We start from the raw sequence: 24,315 nt of genomic DNA, 5'->3' as shown, positions 1-24,315 counted from the left end.
ATGGTGATAGACATTCTATAGTAAGAAAAGAACACTGCATTTCCTCTTGACACCTGTCTACCCAGAGCAGGGGTATGAAAGATACCTTTTTCCCAGTGGCCACTCTTTTCTTCTCTCTGCCAAAATGTGAGTAGTGTCTGAGAACAAAAGATTAATTTTTTGGAATTGCACAGAACCATACAGTGGAGGAGGGAGAGGGGAAGAAATGGCAGGAGGGAAGGAGATGTGAGAAATAAAACATACTTTATGGTTATCCCTGTGAAGAAAAAATATAAATTTGTATTTTAAAAAAATTGGCTGAAATTATTGTTAAAGGGCTTTGCATTTGTAGAAAGTGTAATGTTTTTGCAATTATACCAAATGGTCCTGCAAGAGCTGGCCACAGTATTTTACATACAGTTAGTAGTTATAACAACTGATGTGCAAGACTTCCAATGGTATAGTAGTTGGTCAGTGGAATGTAGAACTCGTACGTCAGCAGTTCAAATCCAGGTCATGTCGGCAGTTGTTGAAAATTTGTATTAGATGTTGGTCTGTCCTGTTCTTTGAGAAACAAAACTCACCACCACAGGTGGCAATTGGTACCATTATTGGCAGTTTTATTAGTGGGGCCAAAAATTGAATCACCATGGAGATTGAACTGCCTTCTCACCCAAAGTTATGGTTTCTCAGGTTAGGGATGAGCACTTTGGGAAAACTTTCACTGCTGTAGCCCATGCTGTGCCACTTCAGTGAATGAAAAGAAGACTTCCGTTTCTAGGGTAACTAAGCATCTTTCACAAATATTAAATTTACATAAGAAAAAACTGAACACGTGCACCAAGTTAAGTCTGTTTCACTTGCTGAGCTCATGGCAAACACATACCTCCTTATGCAGGCAAAACTAAAACTACCATTGATTTTAATTGCAGCTTTGCTGGAGTCAGTAAGGAGTGCTGGATAGGCACCACTTTAGTTAAAATGAACTTTTAAATTGACCTCTCCAGTGGTGATTGCCTCATTCTGTGGCCTAGACAAGTGAATACATCAGTCTCTTCATGAACTGGTATTATAGAGCTTAAAATAGAATAGAGATTTATGGCTAATGTTTTGGGATCTGGACTGATGAAAACACAGCAAAGAGATCAATAAAAAAGAAGAGCTGTCAGACAAATACAGAAATGTGAATGTGTAATTTCCCATCTGACAGAAAAAGGCAATGTACAAAATGTAGTTAAATATAACCTAGTATGAAATTTAAAGCAAAGCTATTAAAAATATTCCATCTCTGGTACAGTCTGATTTTTGTTGTTTTTGTTAAATAACTAATGTGTTTTAAAAAGCATTAAAGTGCTTATCATGTGTTCTGGGCAAAAGCAAGCAACTTTTAATGTTTATAAAAAGCAACAACATAATTGCAAAGTTAAGTTTTAATAATTTTGATTTTTTTTACAAATTCTATATCATAAAAATGATTAAAGATTTCTGTTACTGAATTACTTCAAAAAATCTGTTATCAGCAGCAGTCATCTTGTCCCTTGTGATTTTTTTTTATGATGAATCTGTTTATAATCAGTTCTTGTAATTGAAATCTTGGAATAATCTTAATTATTGTAGTATGAACTAGAACATTATAAAACCTTATTAGATTTATGCTTGAAATTAGTATCCCCAAATATTTTTATTTTTATGTGGTTATCTGGAAGAGTTTTATGTGCAACTCAGCCAAATGTGAATAGAGCACTAACTTAAAAGGTAAAAAAAACAGTGTGGAAATAAACTTTTTTCTTTTTTTAAAGTAGACTATGGTCTGGTTTTGTTCCCTCCTCCCCAGTAAAATTCCCAGGCAGCTGGAATTGCCCTTGCATGTATTTTCCTTGGTCTGATGCTTGTGGTTGATTTTCATGAACCTGTGGAATTTATGGCCATCTTCACAATTTATAAATTATCAAAGAGCTTGGAGAGCACAAATTCAAGTTGACAGCCTCTCTTGTCTCTCCGTGAATTTCGTAATCATTGATGAAATACTTGTGCACCATGTATGTGTACAGAGAGATGGAGCTGGACACAGTTTCCGTACAGCTACAGTTTTTTAAAATGCTTTTGGTACTGTGAGGTTAAAAGACTCTTCCAAAATTGTCTTGAGGTGGAGGCAGGGGAGGAGAAATAAGTTTTTCTAATAGTCTTGAGACAGTTTGTAACTTCCCAAGGGTGGAACCAAAATTATATACTTAAACTTCCAGTAAGTTAAAAGTTCACCGTGATCCTCTTCATGTGTCAGAGCCTTGAGGCATTTCTTTTTTCCCTTTGTTTGATACCCCTGATCTCCAGGTCCTTTTGTCACAGCTGAATGCAGACTGGATTTTAGGACTCCTTTTGAAAACAATCAGCATAATCAGTTATAGAGAGTGACATAAATTAATCTTTGTCCCACACTTCCCCAGAAACCCCAACCTTTGCTGTCCATAACTAAAAATAGAACCCAGAACTGCAGCATGGCAGTGTAGAGCATTATCACTTGGCCATAATTTTTTTAACTAAAAGATTTTTCAGATGCATTTATTATTGCATGATAAATATACATTTAAAGCCCTGTAATTAAAGGGAAATATTTCAAAGTATGGAATTTTAGCTGTTTTGAAAAATTACTCCAAAATTCCTCCTGACTACCTCCTTTTTATATAACCTGTAAATGAAATTATATTGATTAACTGATTCTGAAGACGTTATAGGACACAATATTATAAGAATGTTGTGCATTTTTTGTCTCTTATATGTTGATGGATGGGCTGGTACGAGCCCCTTTTTGTGCAAGTGGTTGTCCTTGTTGTCCCAAATACACTGTATCCATTTGAGTTTCACCAAAATTGGGGTTTTTTGAAGGTTGGCTGCCAAACCACTGGGTTGGGTGCATCTATATTTTCCATTTCTGAAGTTTTATGCTGACTGTGTGTAGAACTTCTGTTTGACCCTTCAAACACGTTTCCAGCCCACTGGAGACACACTTTGATTTTGAAGCAATGCTTATTCAAAAAGAAAATTCTGGTAGCAAACACATGAAGAGCTCTGCATGGGAAAAGGCTTTTAGATCAATGTTAGTCCCCGGAGGATCTCTGACTTTTTGCACTAACAATAGTGCCGATACTGTGATTTTTATTAAGGAAAGCCTAATGGCTGTTTCTCCACACACTATTTCCAAGTAACAATTAAATTGATTCAGAGATGCTAGACTAGTAAGTTTGATAAAATGTACTCTGTAGCTTTACAAAACCCTCCCTGTACAAATGAGGTGAAGAAAATGCAGAAGTTCCGAAGGGTATGTCTTTTATTTATAATTGCAAGCTTTCAGTGGAGTACAGGAAATTTGTCTAAGGTTAGTGGTTACATAGGCAGTGGGAGAATAGGTTTATGGGCAGTCATTGGGTGATTAAAGAAAGCACCTCAAGATCCACTGTTTTAGAAGATTATCATGTAGTATCTAAATACCACGATGACAAGCCCATTACAAATGAGAAGAAGGATGCAACACCTCATTGCTGTAGTTTGCAGTGTAATAAAAGCCAGTGGTTATTTAACTGTTGATTAGATCCAAAGCTATTATCTGAATCCTTTCTGCACCGTCAGACGTCTCTTAGGGCATGGACAAGGTTCCATCATCCTTTCCTATCCTGGGCTGCTCTTGGCATATCCTCTATGTTGTTAAATTCCACAAATGTTTGCTCTCTAAATGCTGCTTGATGCCCATTTAAAATCAGCATTAAAATATTAAATGCATATTTTATGTAAGGGATTTCTGAGTGACAGGTCCTGGGGTGGGGCATATAAAGGAGAACAGTTAACTGATAGTTTTGTGTTCTCCTTTAGATTCCCCACCCATTCCCAAGGACCTATTCCTCAGAAACCAATCAACCAGGGGATAGTGCAAAGAAAGTGACTGTTTTCCCATAGTGTTCTGCAGCAGTATGATTGCTGCAGTTTAACTTGTCAACTTCCCTTTGCTTAAGGTTTTGGAAATTACACTCATGGAGCCTTAGCAAATCTTTGGCTTTGTTGCATAGAATAGGAACCCCTTTGCCTGCCCCTGAGATGGAAAAAATGAAAAAAGGAATCTGGAAAGGGAACATATCTGTGAAGTAGGATATGAGGACCACAGCTCAAGGCAGCGGAGAGAAATGATAAAAGATGCCGAGGAAACCTCTTCTCCCATACTTCCAAGATAATGGAAAGCTTCAGCAACTCTCTTAAAAAACAAGAAACAGCAGAGTTGAGAGCCAAGCCTAGATACTAAAAAACAACTCCTGGGGAAGAACTTGCAACTGTTTTAAAATTACAAGAGGGGGAAAAAAAATCAAATAAACATCCATCAGCTTCTGGGAAGATGGCAGATTCTACTTGCCTAACAAGATTTTCTGCTTTCTTAGAGGAAAACCTCATTTCATTTATAGAACCATTAGAGAGTCCATATGTAAAGGATTTAATAAAACATATATAGACTGCCTTGCCCTGCAAAAACTATTATTCCCCTGGGTAGAGAAAGTGACTGACTGTGGGCATTAATGGTTTCTGGCATTATACCCCACTCTTATTTGTGTTTTTCCAACCCAAAGTGCTATTGTTTTTCATTATAACCCTGCACTTGAGTTCATAGTTCCCATGAAGCATGGATGTGTGTTATATTTTATTTATTTTTATTTATAGGTATCTCTATAGCACTCATCGTTGTTGTGTCTGTGTGTATAGTGTGAGTGCATATAATGTTTATAAAAGCATTTGCATACCTTTTCTATATATGAGAAAGATCCTGTGTATGGCAAACACCATTAAAATGGAATAGGTAAATTTTATATGAAATTGTTTTATCCTTGCCAAATATTAATTATAGTCATAATCTGTTTTTTTTACATATAGAAGATAGCCTTGCCGGTATCATGGCAGCTGGCAGTTAAGACAAACCTGAAGTCATCAAGGGCCAGTAGGGGCTTTGAGTGTATTCCTAAAGGGGAGAGGTAGAGAATTCTGATTACATTACTATGTAATCCATAAAAGTGGAACATTGGCTTTGCAGATGTTTTCTGATGGATCTGGATAAAGATGTTCTAGTGCACTCTTTGCCGGTAGTGAGTGGAAGTTATTTCTTTTTAAAATGAGAAGGATACAGTAGGATTGAATGGGTGAATTTCAGATTTTTAAAAAATCTGTGGAGATTTATACAGTGTCCACAGTTTATATATATAAAATATAGTAGAAATATATGAAAAAAATGTGGTTTTGAGCCTTTTTGTGCATTTCATATGCCTTCGCTAAATAAAATGTACTTATACTGAATTGCATCCACTCTGTTTATTACTTTAAGAATCCATTGGTACAACACTTGCCACAAGGTATTTCATTTCTTTTTTGAGAATTGCAGGGCGTAAGTATAGAGTTGCAGCAGTGGAGAGCATAAATGTTTGAATTTTGAAATGCAAGTGCTTACATTGAATTGCACAAATTTCCACAGTGTCAAGTTACAACTAATATTGACAAATACTGAATAATATGCATTTTATAAAGTTGTGATTGGTATTTTTATTGTGCATTTTATTGGGGACATATTTAGTATGTTTTTGAGCCATTTGAAAAATTAGGTGACTGAATATTCACTATGGCACTCTTTGATTTTTTGTTTGTTTGTTTGTTTAGTTGTTGGATAAATTAAAAGATCGCTGGATGCATACTGGCTTATGGAGAAACTTGGAGCTTGTTAAGACAGTCATTGCAGAGCCTCAAGGAGGAGACAAGGCTGACTTTGATGCACTGCTCCAAATATACTATGATGCAATAAAATATAAAGGAGGAAAAGGTAATCGGATGGGTGAGGTTGTCTGAATGAATTTTTAACTCACATTAAGTAGTTAATGTAGACTTTTCAGGTAGAAAGTGTGGTTGATATTTTAAAATATTTTGAAGTTAGACTAAGATGGTGTTGTACAATTTATTTTACTATGATACAATATTTTTGGATTTGAGAGGAGTTGTGTCTGATGGTTTGTACGTAATGTATTAATATATTACACACACAAAAATCTTTGTTAAAATAACATTAAGGATGCAAAGTCAAGCACTATGAAGTTAGGAAATGCCAGTATTAACCTTTATTTGGCCTCCTTGTGAATATACAATATGATACAATGTTTAATTACATTATCACATACTCCTGTTCACAGGAGCCCTGTTCTTTGAGTGATTGTGCACATATACGTTCTACCGTAGATGTGCGTGCACCCAATTCACTCAAGTCAGAGACTTTTGCCAGCCTTCACCTCAGGTGTCTACAGGCCTGGCTTTGCTCAGTATACCATCCAAGCAGATGCTCTCTGGACATACTGATTTGCGAACCTGCAAGAGTGCTTCAGTCCATGAGTTGATGGATAGATCCCCAAAATGTCTGCAAAGGTGTTCCTTTCTTACCACCACAGTTAACAAGGACTCTTGTAACAGATGTGTCCTCCAGGGGCTAGGATGCCAATCTGGGGCAACTTCAGGCTCAGGCACTTTGCATATCACAGGAGACTTCTCTCCATATAAATGTATTGGAGCTTTGAACCGTTCATTGGGGCTGCGAAAGTTTTATTACCACCATCAGTAATCAGGTGGTTCAAGTTCATATCAACAACACCACTTCTGTTTTTTCTCTCAACAAGAAGGAAAGTGCAGGGTTGATTCAGCTTTTCCAAAAGGTGATCCATTTGTGAAACTTCTGCATAAAGCACACTTTCTTACCAATAGAAGTTGGTCCAATGAAAGATATTACCTCAGAAAGATTCTCCTAATTTAACTGCAACAGTGGTCTCTCAGATAGCTGGATCCTGAATTATTCTTATAGTAGACTTTCTGTCCAGTATAGACTCCAGATGTGTACAGTGAATGTAATATTTACCCTGTTAATTTCTGAGCAAAGCCACCATTTTGCAAAGCATAGAAACATATTTACAGTGCACTGTTTTACAAACTTAACCTTATACGTTTTCTTAAAAAATACCCTAAATATCAGTTCAGTCAATACAGCATAATAGTAAGTAAGAGAACAAGAGAATACCATTATTGAAATGATAAATTGAAAGCACTAATGTTATAGGTAGGTACAGTTTTTTCCCTGTGATGCACTTCTATATTATATAGTGCCTCTTGCAAGCATAATATGAAAATTGCTAATTCAACACATCAATATCATTTGTCTAAATTATATTAGCTACCATAATACTTCTCTAAAAAAATCATGTGCTTTTATTTCAGCTCACTTTTTTAAACTGATACACATTGCATTATGCAGTATTAATTTTAGTCTTGTCAAAGAATATCATAAAACTGCTTTTTGATAATTGATGATTTATTCCCAAAATGATTGCTAATTCTTCTTTGCTTTGTTCAAGATGGAGCACTTCTTATAGCAGTATGCAGAGGTAAAGTTAGTGAAGGCTTGGATTTCTCTGATGACAATGCCCGTGCTGTTATAACTATTGGTATTCCATTTCCAAATGTGAAAGACCTTCAGGTAGGACATCAACACTTAACCAAAAGATTTGTAACTTAAATTTGTTATGGCTAAAATACGTCTTAATGTACGGAATACTATATTACCAAATTTTGTTCAGGACTCTCACCTGACCTCATTTTGAATTCTTCAGCATGCTTTCTACATGGTAAAATTGAGAGGCTATGTGGCTTCTATTTTTAGATTTTAACACTTGTTAATACTACATACTACAATAAATTTATTTTAAACCATTGTTTGAATACAGCTAGTCATAGTGTTTTTACATTCAAAGTGCCCATTGGCTCCATTTTTACCAGCTATGGTACAGCTTTTCCCCCTTATTTCAAAGGCTATACCTGTTGCACATATAAAGACTACTCCTTGATTTATCTGATATAGCAGGATATGTGATAGCTAAGATCCAGTATAAATGATGGGGAAAAGATTATTTTTAATCTACTTGAGGTTGTTTCCTAAGGAAATAAATAACAGATACAAATTAAAGAATGTTAAGATGGGTAAAATAGGTTGAGAGGTAAATATATAGATATAACCTAGAGGTGAAAGATTTTCATACATTCTTTCATTGTTATCTTAAAGTTCTTTCATTGTTGGTTGCTGCATGTCCACTCTTCAGTTCCCATTGCCTCCTTCAACATCGCTGTGTGTGTAGCACTCTTCATTTAGCTTTTCCAAAGCGAATGTTGATGCTTAGCTTGCTTCTTTAAAGTATGACATTATTACATGAAATGAGCTCTTCCTGGAAATTGAGAACATTGCTTTTTTTTTGGGGGGGGGGAAATGATGATTTGAGGCATAGATCTTAAAGTGGCTTCTGAATGTAGTTGTAGGTCTAAATTAACTAAATTTCTGGGGCAGTTGGTATCTTTGAGTTGACCAAAATGTCAGCCCCTTACATTGCTGAGAAGTTATTCACGTGAGTATACTCACTGATTTTAGTGAGACTGCTTGTGTCAGTAACTGCTCATCAGTGTGAGTAAAGGGTTCACGTTTAGGTCCATTATGTTTTGTAAAGGGATTAAAAATAATAAAGTATGAAAGAAAGATGTACTGAGTAATCTGAGAGAGACTGACTTGCAATGTATGTACCCAAATAAAAAGAGTACACATTAGACATGTAACTAATACAGACTTTTGGTTCTTTGCTACCCTGATTGTTGTTTCAGTCCTTCCTGGACTAGGGGGTAGTCAGTGGGAAGGTTAAGTATTCATGAAGAAGACGAACCTGACGTACTGGGAAAACTCTGGCATAACGCAGACAGGAGCTGTGGAAGCTTTGCCACATAATTGTCAGTGCATCTTAGTCCTCATTTGCAATGCTTGTGTTGTTATAGTTTTGGTCCTTTATTAATCAAATTCAGTGAGTGATTTAGTTCTGAGGGCTTGTCTATACTTCCCGCTAAATCTGCACTGCTGCGATTGATGCAGTGGTGTCGATTTAGTGAGTCTGGTGAAGACAAGCTAAGTCAATGGGAGAGTGCTCTGCCAATCGAGGTTTGTACTCCTCCTCCCTGAGAGGCAGAAGGTAGGTTGGCGGGAGAGCGTCTCCTGTCGACATAGCGTGGTGTAGATATCACTGTAAGTCAGTCTAAATTATGTCGACTTCAGTTACGTAACTGAAGCAGCATAGCTTAAAAGTCGATGTACAGTTTAAGTATAGACCAGCCCTGAGTGCTTGCTAAGTCGTTTCACTCCACTAACTGGTGGCATATTTCATGACTCTCGGCCACTCCCCTGAAAGAAGCAGAAATGAGGAAATTCAGTTAATGGACTAATTGAAAACCTGAAAAAACACGTCTTACAGCATGTGGTAGAAGTTGACATGCTTGAGACATATTTCCAGTGGGAGCGAATTCCAAAAACAAGGGCATGCTACGGAGAGTGCCATATCTTTGATATGAAATTCTACGAATTATCTCATACCTGTTCAGTAGAGTTATTCTATCTTTGTACAGCATCTAGCAAAATGGGAACCTGGTCCATGACTAAGGCTCCTAGGTGTTATAGAAGCACAAAAATTATAATTGATTAGTTAGACTTCAGAATACTTAAATTCAGCTTAAATTTAGTCTTCATACTTTTAATTCCCTTTCCCTTCAGCTATACCTCTTGTGAACTTGCTTTATCCATGAATAACATAAAACTTTGACCCATCCTCCAGTAAAAAAATTTCACGGGTTGCCTCATGACCAAGATAAATCAGATAACTGCATTACTAAATGATACTAACAGATTTGTTTAATCTAACTGAGGAATAAAGAAAATATAGATCAGAGTTCCCATAACTAAAAGTTCTCCAAAGCATCTGAAGCCATTTCTTTCACTGTTCAGTTAAGCAAGGGCTGCCAATCTTAATACTGAAAATCTAAGCACAATATTTCAGTGATCAGAATATGTGACTGCTGTTTCTTTTTTCATATGGCCCTTTTGTAACTGAAGAAATCAGTGTGTTTTCCTTACATGCAATATGATATTTTGCTGTTGACATTCGTTAGTTATAATAATTTAGGAGTATTTACCACTTTTCAACTCACAACATTGGAAGTATTTTTCTTTTACTGCCATAATTGCTTTATGGGTGCCTGATTTACACCCAAAGATATATTGCTACACAGAGTAGAATTTGCTCTTGGTTTACCAGTAGCGAAGAGACCAATGGAAGAAGTGTTCAGTGTGATGAAAAGTGTTTGAAGTGAAGAGAGAAGTCAAGAGTGTAGGCAACAGCAAAGCTGGTCTTGCGCTCAAAGTGAATGTCAGTGACACACATTCACTGTTTCATGATAAACTCGGTTTAGCACAGTAACTTACTAGAAAATATCCACCAGTTCCAAGAAATATGCATGTTTTGCTGTTGAGTTAGAAGGTGGCAGGAGCAACATCTGGCCACATTTAAAAGTGTACTTTTGTCTTCAGTATGACTGTTTCACAACCCTAAAAAATATTGCCACCAAAGTGTCCCAGTTTTTATTTTGTAAATATGGCACCATAATAAAATAACATTGTTTGGAAGTGGATGCAAGCCCTCTAAAATGAGGCAATTGTTTAAACACAAAATCAATTTCATCCTCCAAGTACATGAGCATCCTCTTCCATAACATCAAAACTAAGAGATACAGCAATACAGTGGAAAAGATTAGCATTTATGTGTCTGGTTAATCTCTGGGCCCATATGGATACTAATTAATAGGCCAAGAAGAAACTCTTTGTAAAAAAATAAAACATTGTGGTCCCTACGATATATAAAGCCAGAGGGTCATCCTTATCAGTATAATCCAAAATAAACAGGGATTTTCTACCTTTTGGGATCTGAGTATACAAAGGTATTTACATTAAAATATATCCGTGTGTGCATTAAATGTTTTATACACAACTGACTTGAATTCTAATTAGAGGTAACTATCTCTACTAAGTGTAGAAGTCCAGAGTTTTCCACCCTTACGCTAAAGGGCAGCTGGCATGCCATGAGATCAGTCAGGAATATAGCGGTTGCAGTACCAAATAAACATAAGAACCCATATTATTCAAATTTATTCATAACACTATTTATTAGTGTTCTGTGTGTGCCAACTAAACAGTCATCCAGCTGTTGGTTCCTTTTCTTTCCCAGTGATGATAGCCACCACCATTACTACTACATAACTTTGAAAGGTGCTTTATAAAATAACCTCATACAGCTGTACAGAGCTAACAACCAAAATGAAATATCACATAATAAACAAACGGTAGAGTTGCCAGACATTGGTTATAAGTAAGCCAAATCAAACAAACAAGTAATAAGTTTGGACTTGACAGGCCAAACTGACTTAGTTTCTTTAGTTTTTGGGATGCATTCTGCATTTTAAGTGCATAATCAAAGATTTCTTTGTTGTCCAAAATGCATGTGTAGGTACTGCTGGGGGGGAAAAAAAGTGAATCCTATAAGGACTAGTAAGATTATATTAGTTTAAGGTGCCTGCTAGCGCAATGTTCTTTCAGTGTTTCTAGCTTAATCTTTTTTTTTTAATCACTTATTTCTCATCCATAATATTTTCCTCCTGGCTAAAAGACTGGCACACAGTGTTTTAAACTCAAAATGTGCAAATGCTAAAAAGTCTTGTTCCTCATTGTAAAGTTAGAGGGGTAATTAGAAATTCTTTATTTTAGAGACCTTTATATATTAAAATGAAGTTTTGCAACACTTATTCTGTAAAGTGGTTGGAACCCTCCCACATTGTCCCTGCAGTAGGTGATCTCCAAAAGTGGGTGATTTTTATAGTCTAAATGGTATTGTATGCAACACTCAGGGCCGGCTCCAGCTTTTTTGCTGCCCCAAGCGGATCTACTGCGCCACTTCATTCTTCGGTGGGAATTCGGCGGCTGGTCCTTCCCTCCGAGAGGCACTGAGGGACCCGCCGCCGAAGACCTGGATGTGCTGCCCCTTCCCATTGGCTGCCCCAAGCACCTGCTTCCTGCGCTGGTGCCTGGAGCTGGCCCTGGCAACACTAAACTCAAAGAGGTGAGTCAAGGATAAACTATGATTACCCGTGTGTGTGTGTGTATATTTAATATATCAGCCAGGTTTGAAATAAAATCTAGAGCCAGACAATACAAACCATTACTGTTCACTAAATACCACATATCAATATTATGTTGGGATATTTTCTAGTTTTAAAAGTTAGATTTAAGAAAACTAAATTTTTAAGCAAGGATAAAAACACTAGCTGCCAATTGCAAGTCGGCTGAACCTCTGAGTATATATATTTAGATATGCCACTGCACAAAGCACCACAGTGATCAATTCTAGATGAGAGAAGGGCATGCACCAGTCTCTTAGCATCAGATCTGAAGAGCTGGCTGGTGCATGGCAATGCTCCTAAGATAATACTGGGAAAGCTAGTTATTATTGTAGACATGTTGAGCAAAAGGCAACTAAGGTTCAAAGTGACATCTAGTTAGCACTACTTCTCTGTAAATTCAATTGAGGAATGCTTTATTTTGTTCCTAGCTTTACGTTTGTCAGATATTTCAGAAAGTTCTGGATCAGCCTCACGTATGTTACTCCTTTTGCCACTAGAGCTCAGATTGTCACCTTTATGGTGGCAGTTCTTCTCTCTGAAGATTCTGAAGTGCACTATAGTGCAGGAAAGAAATGAGGCACTCCAGCTGTTATAATGAAATTGGCTGATGATAATGAAGGGCAGGTGCCAAAATCACAATTCTCACTTGGAACTGCAATTCCTATTCTGGAAAGATTAAACACTTAGTATTACTGATTGAGATTAAATAAAGTTAACATAAAACAGATACTTAGATTCATATATTCCCTTTTCCAGACCTGTTGAATTTATACAGAATAATACACACGCAATATAGTAATATAAGACAGAAGCTAGTTTGCTTACAAAAGTTCTAACAGCTGTTGATTTGGATTAACAGATGCAAACTGTGGTTTGCTACCACAGTCTTCGTGAATCAATATACATAACCCCAAAACTAGAAAGGATGTTTTTAGCCTATTTTCATTCTTTTCTTTTAATGCTTTTAAATTCTTCTGGGTTAATTTTAAATGATCAAAACACTGGCGCCACTAGCACCTACAGGTTCATAAAATGTGTATGTATTGCCTACAAAATGCATATGAAAATTGGAGTGCCAAGCAGTGCTGATCTCTAGAATACATTCATGACTTTAAGCAGTATTGCGTATGATAGAGGTTCTTAGGTAAGTGCATAGGCAGTTGGGCCAAATTAAGCCTTAACCCATTGCCATAAATGATTGAGCTTTGCTGGCTATGTTACTGCATTTTACATTCGCAGTTAGCATCCAGAAATCACAAGTCCTATTGCCAAGGGGTTAAATAATACTTGGTCTGCAGAGAAATTGCCATCCTGCTTATGATGCAGATTCGTTTAATGGTTGTGCTCATTTATTCAGGCTTAAGTCCTTTTTCCTTCCTTTATGGGCTGGGGCAGCGGGTGTCCTACTATGGAGTTTTCAGGCATTTGAGACCACGCATTTAACTACTCCTACCATGAAACACTGAAAACAGTGTGACAAAGACAATCAGGAAAAATATAAGATAAGAATCTTGGAATATCTCCGCTTCTTAGTGTTTGCCGTAAGTAATACATTGTGATGGCTTTCCTCTAGGCCAGTTTATCTAAATATTTGAGATCAGTTTGCATCAGAGTTGGATTAAGGCACTGTTTTCTTTGGATACTGCTAATTTAAGAATTAGAATTTGTTTTAGGCAGGTGAATGCATTACTACTTGAGTCAGAAGCTAATTTACTTTCTCGAATAGCTGATTTGACTTGAGTCACATGCGGATCAGTCTCTGATATTTAGTCCAGTTGTTTGTGGGATATAGGAGGGGTGTGGGAATTAGTCTATCCTCTGAAAGAGATTGATAATACATTCCACTCTCACATGGCTATTCGTATGTGTCATTTAAATATTTTGTGTGTCAATTAAAAACTCAGAGCGAAAACGAGAGCATGTTTTAAAGCAGTTGGGAGCTAGAATATGATGCTTTATATTAGAAATTGATATAGCAGTTATGTTTGTAAGTGTATAGAAAATCTTTGATTGCTCAGATAGACAGCCTACATATTGTAGTGTTGAGCCAGACTTTGCCACCCTCCTCTGTATTGAGTAGTACTTTATTATGCAATAACCCTATTCAGAGTTGTTTTGGCTACCAATATGTTTCTGGGTGAAATTAAAGGTATTGGTTTTAACCTTTAATGCCCTAACGTGTTTGGGTCTTGGTTACTTGAGAGATCACCTTCCCCTCCTTTCCCTCCCCCCCATGTCATTTGACTTCGGGGAAGCCCTCAGTCTGGAACTCCCTCATAGTAAATGAGAGGATGCTTCTGACAGGTTATTCTCCTTGACAGGTCCTCTACGGTGGAATTCATTTAGCTCCTTAGTCCAGCAGAGCCCAGATTTTTGACATTCAGGGGATGCTTCCTTGCTTGCAGGTATCAAAGGAAGCTCGAGGTTCACAAGTGGAGTTTAGGATTGTGGTCCTATGATATAGTTGGGTAGCTTTTCTGTAGATTTTGTGGCAGTCAATTAATTGAAAAATGGATGAGCTAAAAGGTATTGGAAATTTATAAAACTTTCTAAGTGTGTTTCAAATTTTAGGAGATGTTTTGAATAGGCAGCAGATAATTAATAATAAATATAATAAAATAATAAAGATATAGGTCACAAAAGTATATTGCTATTTAACTATCTGGAGATAGAACAGAGACTTTAGACAATTAGAAATATGCTGAAGACAGAAGATACTGGAATTAATTCTGACTTCCTTTTAAAAAAAGGAAATGCAAGTGTTGAACATTTGTTAGGCAAATCCCTAAAGCATATCACCGAATGATTTTCTCTGTTAGTAAAAATTGTCACTGGTGCTTTATGGAAATACAGTTGCAAGTCAGGTTAATAAAAGACCTCTTCAGGCTCAGTCCTACAAACCCTTACACTTGCACATAGATCCTACTTTTCTGACTGATCCCATTAGTTTCACTAATACTATGTGCAAGCGTAAGGGTTTGTAGGATTGAGGCCTTAGAGACCAGTGTTTTAAACTGGCAGTTTGGTGTTGGCTCATCTCCACTGCTAATATAGCTTGTCTCTGATCAACCTGCTTTCTAAACATGTTTTATGATTTGTAATTTGATGCTAATGCTAGTGAACTGTGTTATTAAAGAATATAAATAATGTGACTGAGAAGGCTGTGTCATCCCAAATTCATGTTGTTTGATGCTAAAATAATTTTCATTAAACTTTTGTTGTATGTTTGGAATTGTAATGTTATGGATCCAATCCTACAGTCTTTACTCAGGTAAAAGTCTCATTGTAAAGTATGCGGTATAATGCTAAATGTAATTTTCTCCATATCATTGGAGAAAAATATAAGGTGCTACTTCAGGTAGTTAAGGATGAGAGGAAAAAGGTTTTCAAATAATATGTTCAGTCCACTTAAATAATGGTAGAGATTTTAAATTGTAGTTCGTATTATGTACTTAATCTGTTTGTTTGAAAACAAGATCCCTTTTAGGCTATTATTTATTTATTTTGACCCCCCCACCATTTGGCCCAATCCAGCATTCTAGGCACATATTGTTTTAAATGCATTAGTTTAGCAGTCTAAACCTACCTTCTTCATATTATGGAAATGAAGATAATTAAGACTTGGAAGAATACTGGACGGCAATAAAAGAAAAAGAAGATGTTTAGGACAAGGAGACCATAGGACCAATTCTGTATTATTTAAAATGCCTTCATATTGTTTAAGAATCAGGTTGCTACAGCAAAAATAAAAAGAGAAACATTAAAGTCCTATGTAAAGCTGTGGTACTTTCAGTGGTAGAGTTTGGCTCTAAAGAAGCAGGAAAATATGTTTCAGAGCCAAAAATGACTTATTTGGCTGTGACCAGGATTTCCTCTGCCTACCTCAGGGACCTGAAAATAGAGGTAGGAAAATTTGATTTTGGAGCCAAGTGTGACTTGTTTAGTTCAAGTCATAATTTACTGTTCTTTCTTTGGGGGCCTGAAAATAAAGAGACTTGCTACGAAATGTTGATAATGGGCAAGCATTAACCTAACTTTCCCAGATAGGATTTCTCGATTTCCACTTCCCAGATGCTTTTTTGAGCATACTACAGGAGAGCATAATTTATAATTGTATAACAGTTAAATGAGACCTTTACTCAACCAAAATATGTAGGAAAAACATTCAAACCCTTTTATGTGAATAGATGTAAAAAGAAAATAAACTGGATAACACTACACTTTCTATGCATTGATATTATTCAACAACTGGAAGAGGGTTTGCCTTATAATGAGAATCTTAGTCAGCTGCTATGATTTGAATATAAACTATGAAGGCAAATATCCTTCTTATTGTTTCCAGGAGTGTAATCTGTGAGCCATGATGGAACACATTTGAATTTCATTTTTCATTGCTATGTACTCAGTATTTTAATGTAAAAAATTCAGTTGTACAGCTGGGGTTTCTTCACTTCTATGATGAAGGATCAACAAATCAAAACTGGTGACTGAAATTTCCAGTTAATAAACAGCAACTTTTCTTAATATTTAAACTTATTTCCATCCGTGTCTCAACCTTTTTTAGCTTGAATTTTTTCCTTATTGTTCCTTGTATAGGGAAAGAGAAATTTACACTAGTTAAATGCTGACTGAAATACATTTTTATTCTGAATGAAAATGAAGCTTCTGTTCTACATGACGCTATTGGTTCATTTTTCTTGCACTAGTGTAGACTATTTACCACTTCATGGAAGCAGTTATGGTCCTCATTTACCTATGACTTTCACACTTGAGTCAATTTAAAAAATCAGTTAATAAAAACCAGATACTGTGAGCCATGCAAATACTAATATTAAATAGCTAAATCCTAGAATTAGGAAATTTTCATTTTTAATCCCATCATGTTTTGGGAAAAGTAAATAGTCATTTTAAAATACAGGAAAATTGATACATAGTTACAGTTTTTTGGAAATTTTGTTGCAAAATTTTTGGCATTATTTGAATACTATACAATGAAGTTTAAAGCGTCTCTTTAAAATGAAACTGGATGTTTTATTATTGCTCTACAGTTTTGAAAGTTCTAAGCTGTTTGTTTCTGAACAATTTTGCTTTAAAAAGAAAACTATCAACTTGGAAATTATATTACTGACTTAAAATAGTATATCTGCTGTAATTACAAGAAACACCATATGTTCAGTATAACTGAAGAACCCCCTGCAAAAAAATAACTTTTTTGCTTACACTAAGTGATATCAAATGCAAAAGTGTGGTCAATTTCATTGTTTCTTCTCTACAGTCAGTTTCTCCCTTGCTGAAAAGGGGCAAACACTAACAGGATCATAAAAAACCCTTATAAAAATTTTAAAGGAAAAATAAACATGAGATAGTATTCAAAGAGTGCTCTTACAGAAGCTGGTTTTAAAAAGAATATTAAGTCATCTGATCTAAAGGAAGGGCCAGTGAATAAGGATATGAGTGCTATCCGTCTAGATACTCATGTGCTCCTCTCCTTTCCATCACCATACAAGTATATTTAGTAATAAATTGAATAAAATACCTTCTTAAAATAGTAAAGGTTGTGATGAATAGATTTGATTATTTGTAGAGGATTGCAGTGCACAACATTATATTAGCAAAGCCCCCAGATTTACAATAACAGTGATTGGGGGACATAGTTTGAAATTTCAAGAGGCATGTATTCAAATTGTGAGTATTAAAAGATTACTAATTATGTATGTGTTACGTTTTCAAGGTGATTGGCATTATGTGATTGTCTTGCAACCAGGTACCATAAATTATTTCAGCTTGTTATTGTAAAGCAGGGGTCGGCAACCTTTCAGAAGTGGTGTGCCAAATCTTCATTTATTCACTCTAATTTAAGGTTTTGCGTGCCAGTAATACATTTTAACATTTTTAGAAGGTCTCTTTCTATGAAAGTCTATAATATATAACTAAACTATTGTTGTATGTAAAGTAAATAAGGCTTTTAAAACGTTTAAGAAACTTCATTTAAAATTAGATTAAAATGCAGAGCCCCCCAGACTGGTGGCCAGGACCTGGGCAGTGTGAGTGCCACTGAAAACCAGCTTGCGTGCCGCATTCGGCACCCGTGCCATAGGTTGCCTACCCCTGTTGTAAAGTATAGTAACAATAGCCGTGGTTACTGAGGACTGTGGTATGTAAAAAAATCACATCTTGTCAAGGTGGTTGGGAGGATATTGCTCTTGTTCTCAGTTTTTTTCTCTTTGGAGGAAAATAAGTTAAGGTTTAGCCCACTTAAAATACCAGATGTAGACAAAATTTTAGCTTTGGCATGTGAGCCACTTTTTGTGGAGAGTCTGGCCAAAAAGGGGTGTTAAAACTAAATTCAGAGTGCTTTTTGTTTTTGTCTCTAAAATTTTAAAAGCCATTCAACAAGTGTAAGCTGTGCTTGCTTTCAATTTTGCATATTAGCCTGAAGCAGAAAGAAATTTTAGAGAGACTATACACCATTTGCCTTAAAGAATTTTTTTTGCAAATACTGAAAAATAACACTTCTCCCACCATTATTCCCAGTACTAATTATACTGCAAAAAGTTTTTATGTAAATAAAAAATTATGGATAGTAGAGGCTGGGTTTTTGGTAACTATCTGCAAAATTTTGTAAACTATAGAATTCCTCTGGCTTAGAAAGATAACATTTCAGTTCAGATTATCAGACAAGGCTAGTGGATGGCATTTCTCTTCTGTTGGTGCAACAGTAATGTCAATATGTTGGCGCAGATTAAGAGAGTCATCCCTAAATATATCCCTCAGTTAAGCCTTTGGATAAATAATAGAGCAAATCAAAACTTTTCTTTTACCTTTAATAGTTTACTTTTCTGATCCATGAAAAATTCCAAAGTGATTTTCTTGTGTTTATCTTGTCCTTAGCAAGTAGTGTTGACCTTTAAGTTTTTACTTTACTGTCAAAGAATGTTGAAGGCTTTAAAAGTGAAGCTATCACCTTGGGGATTTGTAAGGATGACTGACACTTACCACTTCACCTTAGACGCAGTGGCACTGAGCGTATGCAGCAGCGTTGTACCTCAAGGGAAGTTGTTTGATTTTTTTCACTTCTGCTTCACTGGAAATGGATTGAATTTTCTCTTCAGAGGAGAGTTTTGGTTGCATTAGATTTTAATCAAGTCACTTGTTCACAGTCCCTCAAAGCCTACAAGACTGAGATGAGTAGATGGGCCTGGGGTGAATGTGCTAGATGATTTGTCAAACCGCAAAACTTCAAGATCTCTGAGATGCCACATGCTGTCGTTGACAATACTAAAAGTGTTCGGTGGATCTAACATTATATAAGCCTTTCCTACAGTCTTTGTCACTGGGATTAAGAGTGAGAATACTTGGGAATGAATGAAGTGCTTCAAGTGAAAAGGCACTTTGTGGATCAAAAATAAGAGAAATATGTCTTTTCAGATGTAGTTGTTAATACTGTTCTGGCACAGAAAGATACATAGAGAAATGATAAGATGCAGGAGGATAATAGTTGTCTACAGGTGCTCCCTCATATTTATAGTTTTGAATTATAGGGTTAGTCTATCAAATTGCCTCAGTGATTTTTTTTCTCTGCAGCCTCTCTTCCCTGTTGTGACTTTATCTCATTCTATATCCATTCTGCCAATTTCCTTGATTTTTGACTAGCTTTGATTCCATCTCCCTTACAGGAGACATTGGCCCCCAAGTACTGCTCCACTCAAATCCCGTGAACTCCAGAGCCCAGTCATTTTTTAGTTGTACTGTATGGAAGAAGCAGTCTGCAAAATGCAAGAGATTTGAATGATATGGTGCTGTGTTTTGGAGCTGCAGATAGAACTACAGAGATGAGAACCTTTCTTCTCGATTACTGTTACAGAAAAAAACCCTAAAATGTGTATGTTTGAGAAGTTGAGATTTGCATGGTGGGGACTGGGAGGTCCCTGACGTTCTAAGTGGCAGTCAAAAAAAGGGAGTTGATTACTTAAAATATTTTGGAGTTCAGATAACTTTGCACTATTCGTGCTCTTTTATTTCACATTCATGCCCATACATTAAGGCGGATAATTTTTGTGGGCCTTTTAAACCTTTAAAAATAAATTAGATTTAAAAACTGCTAGTGTCAACTTGAGAAATATTTATGCTCGTGTAGTAAGATTAGTTTATAGCCTCAGTAAGCTTCAGCCACTAGAGGGCGATATGATTGCACACAGTTGAGCCTGTCTGATTATCCAGCCCAAAGCAGTGCTACAGAATACTGTGGGTGGCGACAGAGAGAGACACAGCCCAGCATTCTATAGATAACCAAGCAATACTTGATCATATCGAAAGATAATATTGACCCTTAGCATATCTTTAAACGCTATACACACATGAAGATTTGTTTTTAAACAGAAAAATGTGGCAACTGTGTGTGAAAGTGAAGTAGAATGATCTGTATTAAGTAATCTGGATTTTATCTTTAGCACTCTGCAAGGTGTTAATTGGTATGATTATAAAATAAGCTATTCTACAGCATGCACAGAAACTGGTTTGACAGGTTACAAGTGATAGACATTTGCATATTTCAAGCCTTTGTTTGCCCATGAAATGACTGCACCATTTTGAAAGTAGTGTCCTACTGTTAATATCTCAGTCTTTATGGGTTAACAAATTGAGACTGTGTGTTTAGACACAGCTTTTAGTGAACCTACTGAGGAGTGAAACGTGTTCTGTGATGTACCCTGGTCTTTACATGTTCACTATTTAGTCTTAATTGTTACAGATGTTGTTACTTCTTTTGAAGGAAAAAATGTTAAATGCTACACTGTTTAATGCCACTTCTACTTAAAAAAAATTTCAAACAAAAAAGAAAATAAGGGATATGATGTCTTTCACTTTCCTACATTCGCAAACTTTTATGGTCACTTGGCACTCATCAAGAGGTGACTAGATGGCAAGTATGCTCTGAACGAGTATGAAGACAGACCCTAACTGGACATGAGATTTTAAGAAGATAGATTTAAGACCTTTTTTTTTTTTAATATATATTTTGCTTTTTAAATCTGCAGCGGATGGATGTAGGGGAGGGAATATGTATGTGAGTACCCATATAAATGCACAAATATATTGGCAGAGTGTCAATATTTGTTTAGCCTTATCCAATCTGGAATCATCCTATCTCTAGTCTCTTTAGCAGTGACTCTCAAAGCACCACCAAGTGATACTATAAAGAAGGTGGCAGGTTTCTGGTCAGGGTTTTCATCAGTGCTGCCTTCGGTGTTTACATTTGTGTCATTACAATGCTGAGTTGTTGCCTTGTCTTCAGTGTTCTTTCTGTTGTGTATCAGTTTGTAATTTAAAAGGGAAGATAGAGAACAGTTGGAAAAAATAGTTTCTGAAGTGCTGTTATATCTAAGAGTGAGCCTGACTTTTTAACTTTTGGCAGAGATCCAGGGTTTTTTTTTCCATTTTAGCAAAATATAGCACTGCATTTGGTTAAATAAAATACTGCCTCTAAAAATCTTGAAAATATGCCAGATAAAATAAAACACAACCATACTGATTTTGTCTGTTTAAGTTACTCAGCATACAAGACCTTGTACTTTAGTTTAGCCATTGAAGTTTATATTGTGATATTTATACTGATACTTGTGTTTATGGTATGCTGATATTGAACAGTAAACGCTCCTAATGCACATTCTCTCTCTTCCAGTTTGGTTTTGCTATAAACTGTTTAGGTCTAAGGCCCTATCCTTGGCTGAAGATAAAACCATTTTGTGTGAGTGTCTGGTGGACAATGTGTTTATTTTTACTGAAGTAAAGTTTTCTTAATAGTTTTAATCAGTAGTTTTAACAGATTAGTTCTTATTCTTATTTATGGGTTGAACTCTTAGTCCTAAAGAGCTTATCATGAGTGAATAAGACAGCGTAATATTTCTCATCTATATTGTTTATGTGACGGTATCTTAAACTTCTCGGGTCATATGCACTTATATTCACCTCAGTTTTATATGAAACTGCCATAAAGGGAAACTTTTTTTTATTTACTGAACATTAAACTAAAAGTATACAATTTAAAGGATAAAATGTTGCTGTGGCTAGATCATCCCACCGTTGTTTTTCTCCAGAAGCTATTAATTCATAATAAGCTGCTATTTGCATGCCCTAATGTTATATATTAAAATGTTTTGGGTTTTGTTAAATTAAATAAATGCGCTGCTCTCTGACACAGTGCAAGTTAAGGCACTCTACAGGTTTCTGCACGTAACTCTGTAAATAAACCTCCACTCTGACGTTCCACACCTCAGCTCTCTCCTAAGCATCACCTCAGCACATGGCCAATAATGGAGTAGTTTAATGCTGTTTTCACCATGGGCTAGCCAGGCTATTATTTCTTGTATCACCTGAATCAAAGATGAATCCAGGTCTTCGCAGGTGAAGCATTGTCATTTCACCTAAACCATTCTCCATCACCCTTCAACACCATCCCCAAAAGAGCTTGTCTAGTAAAATGCTTTTTAACTTTCTCTATGATTAGCCTTCTGCTTTAGGAAAGCATTGTAAAGTACATTTGAATTGTAATATAAACTGCTGCAAAATCTCTCCAAATCACAGTAAGCAAAGTTTGTTTGTCATTTAGTTTTTGTTGAAACTCAGCAAATTTCTCAGTTAAACTTTCCATAATGGGGGAAAGTCTGTCTAATTAAGCATTAAAAGAAAGAGTAGTTAACAGGTATAATGTTGTTAGACTTCAGCTAATGTGACTGTGACCATGACCTCCCAGATAGATCAAAGACTAATCTCTGTGACAGCTGCAAGATGGCAGAGCTTGCCATAGGCCTTCTGCTGCTGCTTGCTGAAACTATTTGTCTGTAAAGCATGCCTGATAGCTAAGAGTATATTTTTAAGGATGAACAGGTAAAAGTAAAAGGCTGTCTTTTGACATTTTAACTAATCCCTTCTAGCCTGTGGTTTACTGCACATTTAGGATATTTGCTAGCAGGAGAGACTGGCTTTTTCACATATGCATCATGTCATTTCGAATTGGGTGTTGATTTGATGCCTGATAATGCAGCGTTATACAATGAAATAGATTCTGATTGGATTAAAATGACATGCACTGGCCTTTTACCTTTACTAGACTTATAATGAATCCTTAACCCTCAGCAATCTAAATAGTCACTTCATGCTGAAATCTGATCTTTAGAGTGAGAGAAACGGAATACTTTATTTGTCATCCATTGTTCATATAATTAATATATAGACCTCAATATTTGTTATCTGATCTGACAGTGTTTTTGCTGACTTTATTAATATGAATATACCTCTGTGTGTAGATGTGACACTGCCTGCAATAATTGTAATTGGTGTAAAACAGAATGACAAGTTATTCTAATATTGCTTTACTAAGACTTTCAAAGTAGCAAGAAACTATAGAAATGATAAACGTATTAATGTTGACAAAAGCCTTTGTGAAGAAATCATGTTGAGAAATTTATCATGAGATTAAGAGAACTATGAAATACTTTCAGAAGAACTTTGTGACTGTTTCATATTTTAAAATATTCATTTAGCTTTACCCACTTCTTAGATTGTTTCCTACATTTTATTCTCCACCTCAAATCCTTTAAAAGTACTGTCTTTGGTTATTCTAACTGCGGTTACATGTATGATAATACACAGATATGTGTAATTACAGTTTAAAGTTTTTTGTAAAGAATTATATGAATGTTTACAAACTATTTGGGGGAAAAGGCTTCAGTGTGTTTCAAAAATAACAAAGGAAACCTTATGCACCAGTCAATAAATTCTGAGTGACTGGAACAAATATTAAATCTGTGAAATCAAACTGAATTTACTTTCTGGCTGTAAAGATTGAATTTGTAAATTTGACAGGCTGTTTCAAAGGGCATAAGTAAACAAAATAAAATTTCTTACCCAAATTCAAGTTGAAAGTTACCTGTCAGATGTGGTTAGAAGTCTGCTGTTTTCTCTCCTGAAGCGTGTCCTTTCAGATGTCAGTTTAAAAAGGTTAATACTGTGCAAAAGAGCAGTGAAAAGAACCTTTCTTGTGTAGTTTTGTGTCTTTTTTTAAACCAATACATTTTGAAAATATATATTGGAGCTGGATATATTTTCCAAATAAGAGATCATTCTTCACATTCTCAGAATGGACCTTTAATAATCATTATCCCCTTGTTTGAAATGGGATGGCAAGGGGTTCCTCTTGTAGCTGATATCAGCACTGCTCCTTGACTAGCGAGGAGAGGTTCCATT

At 35.9% G+C, this 24,315-nt stretch overlaps 1 protein-coding gene across 19 annotated transcripts in view; it reads left to right on the top strand.

The window, feature by feature from the left end:
* The window catches only part of BRIP1 (BRCA1 interacting protein C-terminal helicase 1), a 232,857-nt gene that overhangs the window by 77,074 nt on the left and 131,468 nt on the right, over positions 1–24,315 (top strand). For all 19 annotated transcript variants that reach the window (XM_039507814.1, XM_039507813.1, XM_039507812.1 and 16 more), the window contains exons 15-16: positions 5,662–5,821; positions 7,392–7,513. In XM_039507814.1, the coding sequence (XP_039363748.1) occupies positions 5,662–5,821; positions 7,392–7,513 (282 nt within the window). The remainder of the gene's footprint in view (positions 1–5,661; positions 5,822–7,391; positions 7,514–24,315) is intronic.

Source organism: Mauremys reevesii, linkage group 20 (assembly GCF_016161935.1).
Source record: "Mauremys reevesii isolate NIE-2019 linkage group 20, ASM1616193v1, whole genome shotgun sequence".
NCBI classification, from domain to species: Eukaryota; Metazoa; Chordata; order Testudines; family Geoemydidae; genus Mauremys; species Mauremys reevesii.
Note: the sequence above shows the minus strand (reverse complement) of the source record. Positions and strands in the feature narration are given on the sequence as shown.